At 34.1% G+C, this 12,889-nt stretch overlaps 1 protein-coding gene across 1 annotated transcript in view; it reads left to right on the plus strand.

Annotated features, from left to right (window-relative positions):
• ANXA10 (annexin A10) overlaps positions 1-12,889 on the plus strand; it is a 99,378-nt gene that overhangs the window by 21,251 nt on the left and 65,238 nt on the right. Inside the window, exon 2 of the mRNA XM_056803814.1 lies at positions 11,593-11,674. Coding sequence (XP_056659792.1) covers positions 11,593-11,674 — 82 coding nt within the window. The remainder of the gene's footprint in view (positions 1-11,592; positions 11,675-12,889) is intronic.

The raw sequence follows: 12,889 nt of genomic DNA on the forward strand, positions 1-12,889 counted from the left end.
AGTCAAATTTAAAAGCAGTTCTCTGACTCACATCCAATATACTATCCAATGGACCATCTATCATCCTCCTATTTGAATGTTCTTAATAAAATCTCAATAGACAGTCTCTAAGGATAATTTGACATCATCAGCATTAGTAAAGTAAGTATCTACCTTCTCAAAGTGAATATTTTTAAGGACAATATTAATTTAGTTCATAAAATCACCCATGTTTGTTTGATTATTGAATGAGGGCATAGACTTATAAGCTGATTACTTTAGCAGTAAAAACTTCATTTTGATGTATCTTAATATTCTTGCTTTAAAAAAGATACAATTTTCATTTAATCTAGTGGCACACTTTTTAATTTATTGCTTTTCCAGAATGATTTAAAGTTCCTTATGCACTGAGCTCATCTCTTGTACTTCTTAATCTTTCATAATCATGTCATTGTCAAGCTTTGAAAAGATCTCTACAGGCTATAATTTGAAATAGTTCAGTTTGAAAAGCATTGATTAAGCATCTACTTTATGAAAAGTACTATCCCAGGTGCTGAGAAGATTAAAGAAAGAGAAATCAAAACAATCAAACTAGAAAACCAGTACCTGCCCTTAAGAAGTTCATATTCTGTTGATGGGAAAACAACATATAGACAAATAGTAGTAATGCTAATGGATTCATTACAATAAAATTGGAACAGGGATAAAGTCAAAACCTTAGACATGAGAACAACATATCAACTAAAATAATGTATAGGGTAGGAGAAACAAAAGTTTTTGAGTAGGGAAGGAGGGATATAGGAGTCTGAAATCAATGCAAGTCAGTAATTCAACAAAACACTAAGAAACTCAAATGAACTTAGGTTTAATTGAGAGAGCGTAAGGTCAAAGGCAGAGCAATGTCAAAATCCAAATTGTATTCTACTCTAGACAGACCTCATTGTTTTTTAGTCTGAAGACCACTATTTTTGGAGGGCATTAACAATCATGAACATGGGGCAGCTTCAAGGATAACTGGGCTAAAGAAAACAATACACAAGGATCTGTTACTTGAAAGAACTAGAGATATTTTGTGTAGAAATGAAATGGCCAAAAGGGACATGAAAATGCCTTTGAAGAATCAGAATGACTCATATGGAAGAGGAATACTAATTTTTCTGCCTGTCCCCCTCTGGGAGAGCTACTGGAGGGAAAATGGACACAAGTTCCAGAGAAATTGTTTTTGTTTTGATATAAGGTACAAAGTTCCTATTAATTAGGACTGTCCAGAAGTAGAATGTGTTATATTTTCCCACCACTGATGGTCTCCAAATGTCACTTTGATGATTATTTGTCAGGAATGAAGTCTTACATTTTATGATTTAAAGGCAGTTAGATGGTGTGGACAGAGCAAAAGATCTAAAATCAGGAAAACCCGAGTTCAAATTTGGCCTCCATCACTTCCTAGCTGCATGTCTCTGGGCAAGCAATTTAAGCTGTGATTGGCTGTTTTTCCATATATAAAATGGGGGTAATGATGTGCTTACTATCCAAAGTTATTGTGATGATCAAATGAGGTAATAATTGAAAAGCACTTAATATTAGTGTCTGACACAAAGCAAATGCTATATGTATTGTGCTCTGGTCCCCTTTGGTAGTTTGGTAGATCCTATGGACTCTTTGGAATAAAGTTTTTAAATACAGAAAAATCCAGAGTATTACCAAGGAAATCAGTTATACTAAATATGATTATCAAAACATTTAAAAAGTTGATGTACCTCAGATTAGGAGCCCCTGAGGGACTTCTCCTTGAGGTAAATAACTTAGATCCTATGACCTCTGGGAATCTTTTGCTTCTTTGAGACTCCAAGATGTAAGGATTGGGTCATGTTCTACATTTAACTTAAAAATCCAGGCCATATCCTCAATCACATACTGCCTTAACCCAATGAGATTCAGTGAAAACACCAAGTACATCCAAGTCAACGACCTGTCTCTACAGCAGCTACAACCACATGTTATCCATGTAGGAGGAGAACCCTGCAGGTTCTTATTCACCCTGATTTATGACATGCTCTCAGGTCCTAAGAATTCTTTCAGACTAATCCACAGAAGGAGCCAGTGTAATGGGATTGCTGTCTCAGAGCTGCTGGAATTACATGATGATACCAATGTTATGGTTTTCCTAATAATTCATCCTGATCGATGAGGCAGTTACCTGAATTATTCAGACCTCTGCTGGATGTTTCATTCACCAGAGGGCATTTAAAATCTTAATGTCTATCTTTTGGACCAAAGAAGACATCTTTCTCAGAGCCTGTTCTGAATGCAAATTTCAGAGAAATTTGTTTAAAATGAGAAAGCAGCCATCATTTAAATCTAGAAAAGAAATTATTGCTTTTTCTTTTTTTTTTTTACAATTTTATTTGGTCAATTTCAAATATTATTCCTTGGTTACAAAAATCATTTTCTATTCCTCCTACCCTTCCACCCTCTCCTTCCATAGCCAATGCACAATTTCACTGGGTATTGCATGGGTCCTTGATCAGAACCCATTTCCATGTTGTTGGTGTTTGCATTAGGATGTTCATTTAGAGTCTATATCCCCTTCAACCCATGTCATCAAGCAGTTGTTTTTCTTTGGTGTTTTTACTCCCACAGTTTTTCCTCTGAATGTGCATAGTGTTCTTTCTCATAGATCCCTCCAGGTTATTCAGGATCACTGCATTACCACTAATGGAGGAGTTCATTACATTCGATTGTACCACAGTGTATTAGTCTCTGTGTACAATGTTCTCCTGGTTCTGCTCCTTTCACTCTGCATCACTTCCTGGAGGTCTTTCCAGTCCCCATGGAATTCCTCCAGTTTATTATTCCTTTGAGCTCAATAGTATTCCATCACCAACATATACCACAATTTGTTCAGCCATTCCCCAATATAAAGGCGCCCCCTCATTTTCCAATTTTTTGCCACCACAAAGAGCGCAGCTATGACTGTTCTTGTACATGTATTTTTCCTTATTATCTCTTTGGGGTACAAACCCAGGAGTGCTATGGCTGGATCAAAGGGCAGACAGTCTTTTATCTCCCTTTGTGCATAGTTCCAAATTGCCCTCCAGAATGGTTGGATCTATTCACAACTCCACCAGCAATGAATAAAAAAACAAAAACAGAAATATATTAAAGGATTAAGAATTCATTCTTATTCATGGTCTTTTCTTCCCCAATATTTCATACTCCTACAGGAAAATAGTAATTTTAGGAGAATTATAATTGTTCATGGCTCCATTTTCTTTCATGTTATATCTTATTAATTGTAATTATACTACTCAAGAACATTTGTTAAAACAATTAAGGATGGGATGTGATCGAATGATTGAATAAATATTTTGTCTCTTCTACTCATTTTTCACAGTTAGACTTAAGTTAATGTTCTAGAGGACATAAAGGCAGGACATGTGATAAAGCTTAGGAGGCAAGGGCAGATCTTAAAGCTATAGTCCTCCAATTCAGTAGAAGGAATAGGAGTTGGGAACTCCCATCTCATAGGAGTAGTGTGAGCCACTAAATGGCTAAAATGGGATCTAGGCAGGATAGGGCAAGGGCTAGGAAGAGAATATCAAATAAAATATATCTTAATCTCATTAGTCTTCATCCTTATTTATCTCTCTGCTACATACGGCAATGTTGGATGTTATCATCCTCTGTATACCTACTCTGAGTTTTTGTTATACCTCTCTATAGCTGTTAATCTGTCTCTCTGTCTCTCTCTGTTTCTGTCTCTGTTTCTTTATCTCTGTCTCTGTCTGTCTCTCTCTCTTCCACTCAACTTTTTTGCTGACTCATCACCTAAAACATACTCCATAAATGTGAGTTTTCTTCAGGTTTCCATCTTGAGACCTAGTTTTCCTTTAAACTCTCTCTAAAAAGCCTTCTTAGCTTGCATAGATTTACTATCATATTTATGCAAGTTATATATGGAGGGGCTAGAAATAGATAAATAGATGATATACAATATATATATATATATATATGTATATATGTATTTATTTATATAGTCCCAATCTCTCCGGGGAGCTTCAGACGTACATCATGAGTTACCTATAGAATATTTAAAAATAACTGTCCTAAAGATATTTCAAATGCAATATGTCTAGAATTGAACTAATTATCTTCCCTTCAAAACACACACACACACACACACACACACACACACACACACAGACACACACACGCACACATGCAACTCCTATAAACTTTGCCATTCCTGTCAAAGACACCATCATCCCTTCAGTTTCTCAAGCTGATTTCTTTGCTATTATTCTAGGATCCTCATTGTCTCTTACTCTAAATATCCAATCAGTTGCTAAATCAAGACATTTCTAACTCTCCAATATCTCTTTCATACAGCACCTCCTCTCTGTTCAGTAGTTAGGGCCTTCATCACCTTTCACTTACTTTATTGGCATAACCTCCTAATCAATCTCTATGTCTCAAGTCTCTCCTCACTGCTTTACATTCTACATATTTCTACCACAACAAATTTCCTCGAGTATAGATTTGACTATGTGAATCCTATATGCAATCCATACAGAGGCTTTCTATTTCATCTAGGATAAACCATAATATTCTCATTATTTTTAAAAACCTTCATATTATGCATGCAAATAGAAATTTGCTACACCTGAACTACATTTACCCAGCATCCTTTTAAGTTACATCCTCTTTTTCCATACGGAGGTTTGGAAGATAAATTTGGCTAAGACCCATGCAGGGCTCTTTTTAGAGCTTTGTTTTTTGGTAAAGCTTGGCAGGTGTGGGTCTCTCTGGCTTTGTGCTCTGCTCCCTTGGCTGAATTAATCCCTTTATTACTCACTTTATTATTATTAAATCATATATAATAAATACTTTGAGTATTTATTCATTTTTAATCTCACAATAGCTTGTCCATAACTGATCTTTCCAGCAAAGTTGAATATTTTTTTCTCTCTTGAGGTTCTCCGCAAACCACATTCTATTTCTCTTCTCTCTTCCTTTTGACTGGCTGTCCTACATGCCTGGAATATATTCCCTCCTTATTTGTCACATAAAGTCCATGTCTTCTTTTAAGATCTAGTACAAGTACTACAGATTTTTTCCTGATTCCATAAGTGCTTGTGCCCTCCCTCCAAATCATTCTTACAATTTTTTTTGTTTCATTGTTATCATTCATTCATTCATGCTCATGTTCTATATACTTGAATTTGTACTAGTTGGCTTCTGCTTTTATAAGCTCCTTGTAAATAGGGATACTTTCATTCTCTATATTTAAATGCCCATAGCTAGTGCAGTGCCTAGAACATAGTAGGCACTTAATAAATGCTTATTGATTAATAAGCTAGTTTGATTAAGTGTTTAGTTTGGGCTACAGGCCCTCAAAGAACAACAATGAATAAAATAATATTCAATACATATAACAGTCAGTCAATAAAAGCCTAGTAAATAATACATATTGTGCTAAGTGCTGGGGATAAGAAAAAAGGCAAAAGACAGTTCCTATTCAAGGAGTTCATCCTCTATTGAATGAGAAAACATGAAAACAATTATGTACAAACAAAATATATACGGGATAAATTTGAGCTAAGCTATAGAAGGAGGACAGTGCCATTAAGGGGGATCATCAAAAATTTTTCCTTGAAGATGATTGTAGCTATGTCTTCAGATAAGTCAGGGAAACCAAGAGAAAGATAAGGACAGAAAAAATTCTAGGCATAGGCAAGAGTCAGTAAAAGTGCCCAGAGTTAAATGTAGAGTGTCATATGTAAGGAATAACAATGATGTTAATGTATTTGACTGCAAATTAAGGTAGAGAGAGTCTGAGAAGGTAAAAGAGGGCTAAATTTTTTTAGAAAGAGTTTAGAAAAACAAATTAATGTAGGTTAGGATCTTTAGGGAATGTTTCGCAGGGGAACTTGGCCTTGATTTAGAGTCTAAAAGATGTGTTGAATGTGCATAAAAAGAGAGGAAAGGATAACTGCATGGTAAAAAGTACAAACATTTTTAGCCTCAAGGAAAACATTAAATATATTTCTAATAATATTTTCATCTGTAAAATGAAGCCAATAACTTCCGAGGTTCCTTTTATCTCCACATCAATAATCCTAAAAATAAAAGCTGATTTCCACATAGATTTTAAAATTCATAAATTACTATAGATATGTGTATGTTTATATATGTATGTGTCTATATTTACAATATACTTTATACATTTCTCATTTAAACTTAAAAATAATCCTATAATGGAAAGAAAGAAAAAAGAAAGAAAGAAAGAAAAAAAACAAAAAACAAGGGCACATGGAGGTTTTGACTAAGCCATGTCCAGCAAATATAGGAACTGCAATACAAACTAAAGGTTTGTTGATTCCAAATCCAGCATACTTTCTATTAGATCATTCTACCATATATTTTTTTCTTTTTATCTAAGTCATAGGGGATAAAAATAATTTAACAACCCAAATATTGAACTAGATTCCTTAGTGTGTTAGAAGATCTATGGGAAGTAAGATAAATAGTTCATTAAAGAGGATTCCTAGAAGGAAATGAACACATCTTCCACAGAATAGGAGGTAAGAAATAGTGAAGTCTCCCACTGCATGAAAAGGCATGAATGGTTCATGAGCTAAACAATCAAAGACAATATCCATATCAGTGAGATCCTGGATTCAATGATCTATTGAATTAAGTTACCACAACAGCCAATAAGTTCAATCAAATAATTGATTAATTCTGCCACCTGTTTTTTAGCAAATTATTTGACTAAATTGACTAGACATTTTGATTTTTTTTTCAAAAGGACAAAGCAATAACCTCAGTTAAAAAATTGATTTCAGAGATCCAGTAAGCAGACAGTGTGGTTATAATTAGAGAATCTATGTAATGATCTGATAGACTATGAAAGGCAGCTGCTGAGTATAGCATAAAATATCTATTTCAAGTAATTGTTATGTATTTCTAAAGTTATCATGATAGATGATGACTTAAAAGTCAAATCTTCCAAGGGTAGTCATATTCTAGTTTACACAGTGCCATTAAATAGCCATTAGAAATATATTAATGTTTTTGGGAAATACCAAAGTTCTTAGTATGTTTAGCGGTATTGCCACCATTACAACTTCTAAATAAACAATATTTACAATGCATTGACAAAACTATAACACACTCAACTGATTTTGGCTATAATACAAGAAATGTAGCCTTAATCAGAAATATAGTATTGATATCTTAAAGACATAGAAGTTGGAATTAAGGAATCAATAAAGAAAAGTAACTTTCATTTTTCAGTAAAACTTTTAAAGATAATTTAAAGCAATAACCAAAAATTAAAAACCATTCATGGATATTCCTGGTCTGGGAGGGAGAGAATATATGTTAACTATAAGATAGTAAACAGACCATGTTGCTGTTGTGACCTCTTAGATCGGCAAAAATAAAAAATAAATTCTAATCCTGGCAAGAGTTTCAGCTGGAAACAGAGACATAATTAGAATTCTGGAATCTAGGGCAAAGTAAATTTAAGGGGGAAAAATAAAAAAAAGTGATAGGGAATGGGTAACTGGGTTACTGAGAAGATAGAGCACTAAGCCTGGTGATAGGAGGTCCTAGATTCAAATTTGACCTAAGACATTTCCTAGCTGTGTGAGGCTAGGAAGTCACTTCACCACAGTCACCTATCCATTAACACTCTTCTACATTAGAACTGTTACTTAGTTTTGATTTTAAGACAGAAGATACGAGTTTAAAAAAATAATAGGCAATCTGAAAAGGATGGGAGGAGAGTTAGAACAATGGAAGAACTCACCTGGGGTGAAGAAAGATCTATGAATTGCTACCTGGGCACATGCATGCCAGCCTTCACATTAATTGTGTCTCAGTTGTCTTTATGGTACTCCATTTGCAGACATAGGCAATGAAACGACCATGTTGCAGATACAAAGGAATATGACATGGAAATTATTGACCAGAGGCATACCAGGAAGAAAGTATGCCTTGCTAAATTTTTGGCACTAGTCATATCACACCAGTTAAGGGTCTGTAAAGACCCTTTTGAAATAATCACATGAAAAAGTGTTCTAAATTCCTCCTAATTAAGAAATGCAAATAAAAACAACTCTGAGGTACCACCTTAGATTTAGCTGACTTGTCAATATGGAAGCAAAGGAAAGTGAAAAATGTTGGAGGGAATATGGCAAACTTGGGACATTAATACACTGCTGGTGGAGTTGTGAATTGGTCCAACAATTCTGGAGGGTAATTTGGAATTATTCCCAAAGGGCCTTAAAAGAATGCTTGCCCTTTGATCCAGCCATACCACTGCTGAGTTTGTGGTGGCATAAAATTGGAAAATGAGGGGGTGTCCATTGATTGGGGAATGGCTGATCAAATTATGGTGAAAGGAGTGATAAATTGGAGAATTTCTATGTGAACTGGAATGAACTCTGAGAATGGATGTAGAGTGAAAGGAGCAGAACCAGGAGAACATTGTACACAGCAATTCATACACTGTGTAATAGAGTTTTCTACCACTAACTATGCAATGATCCCGTGTACCTAGGAACTTATGAGAAAGAACACTATCCACATCCAGAGAAAGAACTGTGGGAGTAGAAATACAGAGGAAAATATATGATCAATCACACAGTTCAATGGGGATATGATTGGGTTTTTGGCATTAAAAGATCACTCTATTGCAAATATGAATAATATGGAAATAGGTTTTCAGCAATTATACATGTATAAACCAGTAGAATTGCTTGTCAGCTCCAGGAGGGAGTAGGAAAGAGGGGTAGGAAAAATCATGAATCATGTAACCAAGGGAAAATATTCTAAATAAATTATAATTAAAAAAGGGAAAGCACTATTATACAATAGAAAAGAATATTGGTCAGAAGACATAAAATCTTATTCTGGCTCTATCACTAAATGGTTGAAAGATATTTTACCAAATCATAAACACATTAGATTCCCTGACATTTCATTAGGAAAATAAGGAAATTGTGGATTTTCATTCCTAAAATCAGTAGTGTTAGAAATGGAATGACCCTTCAATATCATTCAATCCAATCTCCTCCTTTTACAAAGGAGGATATTAAAGAGCAAATTTTAAGTAGCAAAGCTGGATCCTCTCCCTTCAATTCCATTAGATAATTTCTAAAGTTCATTCTAGTTCAAATTCCAATTTTTATAAATATTTTCTCACACTTTTCTTTTTCTGCACCCCATCTCCAGCATCATTATCAAATTCAAAGAAGCTTTCAGAATATTTTTAAAATTAAAAATTACCTAAGGTGGTGGTTAATGTAGCCCAAATTCTCAAAATTGTCACTACCTTGCTTTCCTGATTGTTTCAAACTGATCACTTACAAAAATTCCAAACAGTAATGGTTTATAAAAATTCTTTAATATATGAAAATAGCAGAATCAGGACACAATTGCAAGACAAATCTCAATGAAGTTGCAAGGATGATATTAGAAAATAAGTATTGTTTTATTAGTTTATAGATAAGAAATAACGTGGCTGCTTGAGAAAAGAACTGGAGTTTGAAGCAGAGCTGAGAGAGTATGTTAATTTCAGATATGACAGTTATAACCATTTTTCAATGTCAATTACTCTCTCCAGCAGTTGGTAGTTGGTCTATGGAAGGGCTAGAGGAGGTAACATTTTTGCCTCTCTCTCTGTCTGAGGGAAAGATCTGAAGGAATTCAGTGTTTTCCTTTCCCAACTTGGAAAACACTATTGACTATCTATTGTGGTTTTATAGATTGATTTATATCTAAGAAGACCAAAGAAAAACCTGGTCTTGTGGTTTGGAGTCCTAACTTTATTCTTGTTGAGACTCAACCAGCTACCATTTCCTATTTTATAATTTGAAGGTAAAGATTTATAAGGATAATAGTTTTAGTTTTTATTTAGATAGTATAAATTTGGGCTGGTCAGATCTGAGAGGATTAGTGTAGCCTGTGAAAAACAGGAGAAGTGGTTCTTTGTGGAATTTATTTGGATGGATTTAGAATCCCTTAAAATTAGAAATCCTTTATTTATCTTTATATATTTCAATTGTCTCTTTAGCATCCTTGCACCTAGCCCTGAAGGGAAGTTCACATTATTTGAGCTTCACCTTATCACTGAGGATATTTTTGATTATCTCTATCAAAAGTATCCAAAAGTATGCAAACAGTTTGAACCTGATTGGCGAGTTAAACTGTTTTGAAAAGTTTTGAACCTAAATTGGAACTGTTTTTCCATCTAAATATTTTATTTTATAACTCGCCAAATTTATTTTTACAAAGTGCAATATAATAGAGCAGATAAAAATTTCAAAAGAAAATAGGAAGTCTCATCTAATAAGTAATTTGCTGCATGACCATCAACAACTGAAAATCTCTTGGTGGTCCAGCTGCATCATTTAACTAATGGAATTGGACTAGATGATTTTAAGATCTCTTTCAGTTCTAAAGCTATGGTTGAATTTAACTACCATGAAACAGTATCAACTTCAGATGCCAAAAAACAGATGCCAACTTGCAACAATTTCTATTTAATTTTGCCTTTTCATATCCAATGTCTGATAATTGAGCATGTGCTTAATAAATTATTGCAGACTGATTGGTATTTTAGCACCTGTAAGAAATAATGGGCCATACCAACCAAAAGCCCTTTAAAAATAGTTCACCATTTTATTATTAGCCTAAAAAGCCACTTAAAAATGATAATGGGAGGGGGCAGTTGGGTAGCTCAGTTGATTGAGAGCCAGGCCTAGAGATGGGAGGTCTTGATTCAAATCTGGCCTTAGACACTTCCTAGCTGTGTGACCCTGGGCAAGTCACTTGACCCCCATTGCCTAGCCCTTACCACTCTTCTGCCTTAGAGCCAATATACAATATTGACTCCAAGATGGAAGGTAAGGGTTTTAAAAATAAATAAATAAATAAAATGATAATGGGGCACTGATATTCTTTGGTAAATAGTGAGCTTCACTTGAATATGTCTACCACCTAAATGTTTCTGCTTTTCTTTAAAATGGCTTAGCTTCTATAGCAATTTACATTCCTATAATCCATTCCCATTAACTTTCATGTCATCATAGTTTTCCATAGTCTCTTTAATAATCCCAATTTCTCTCAATGATTTCAGCAGCATTCAGGTATTTTGAAGGAAGTCTTACTTTTTTATCACATAAAAGGCTCAATTCTTTCTAAAGACAAGTTCATTTTTAGGTTATCAAAGTCCTGGAGAAAAACAAAAGGAAAATAATAGCTACTTTAAATCCAGGAACTCTCATACTTTTCTAATGTTAGGTGTGATACTGCAAAATAATGTGCACCATATGTTTTTGAGCTAGAAAGTAGATTTTTAGATATTAAAATCTGTAGAATATCTTTGTTTTATATACAAAGCTGGTTAACAAGTTTAGCAATCCAATCCAAACATGAAAGGGAGATCCTTTGACTATACTTTCACAGTCTAGTCAAATGCATTCACTTTGCAGTTATAGAAAATGCTTTCGTTCGAGGTCCTCAAACTTTTTCCCACTAAGTTATTTGGAAGAAAACTTTGATGACAATTATAACCACCACTATGGTTTTCCCTTCAACTAGGTGCAAGGAACCATCCTTCCAGCTCCAAATTTCAATCCTGTCATGGATGCTCAAATGATAGGGGGAGCCCTTCAAGGATTTGGTAAGATTTCTATTGGATTTTGCTTTCTTGTTTTATTTTGTCTTAATGTTATTTCTTTTTAACAAGTATCTTTTAGGTTAAACAATGTATGTACTTGTTAAAAAAAAACTCAACAGAATAGTTCAGGAGAGAGATAAAGAAGAAGCTGAATAAAGACATAAAGAGAAGAAAGAATAAAGTTCAGTATTACTAAAAGCAAGGCAGTGGGAAACAGGGAAGAAAGTTGAGTCAACAAGATAATTAGGTTTTGAAAATTTCTTAAAGATCAGATTCTCAACACCCCTACATTTTTACAGATTAAGAAAATGAGACCTAGAGACATTTATCTACGATCATCACAAATATGTGGGGTTGAAATCTAGATCCTCTGATTTTAGATCCAGTAATTTTTCTAGTACACTAATTTGATTCATAGTTGAAAGGTAGTATTGGGAAAAGTACTTGGCCTGCAATTTCATGGAATTCTAAGATTGGAAACCTCTCTCTGACAAAGCAGATCAGCACCTTGTGCCACTAAGTATGGATTCTTATCCTTTTATGTGTGTCTAGGACCCCTTTGGAAGTCTGGTGAAGATTTTGACCCCCTTACAGAAAATCTTTTTTTCAATAATTAAAGGAAATGCTAAATTTTAGTTAAGAGCTATTAAAAATAAGATATTTTTTCTTCCTATTCAAATAAAGCCCTGAAATCTCTGCTGAAGGTGGGGTTGTAAAGGCTAAGAACCCCTATTTTAGAGTTTTCTGAAGCACTAAAAAATTAAGATGATTTGTTGAAGGTCATACTACTAGTATGTGTTAAAGTAAGGCCCTCCTACAGATCCTCCTGCCATTCCTCTAACCATTGTACAATACTGCCTTCCTAAAAACAGATGAAAGTAGAGGACAATACAAAAAAGATTTTTAAAATAATTAAGTCTTCTAAGTTTTGTTATGAATTTTAAATAAAGTATCTTTTATACAACCCAGTGCTCTTTTAAATGGATCCAATTTTTTGATGAGGTCTCTTGATAAAACCTTGATAATCAATAAACTTAAAAGAAACATTCATTTAAAAAGCTACAAAAGCTTTCCCAAGAAAGCAATCACCAACTCTTTAAAGAAAAAGTGACCTTTAGGAAGAAGCCAGTTTTTGCTGTCTCAATCTTACTTCAGAAAGTGACAACAAAGATGACTTTAATTGTGCCCTCTAAAAAAGAATCTATCTTAGAAATTTGT

The sequence above is a fragment of the Monodelphis domestica genome, chromosome 6, assembly GCF_027887165.1.
Source record: "Monodelphis domestica isolate mMonDom1 chromosome 6, mMonDom1.pri, whole genome shotgun sequence".
Lineage (NCBI taxonomy): Eukaryota > Metazoa > Chordata > Mammalia > Didelphimorphia > Didelphidae > Monodelphis > Monodelphis domestica.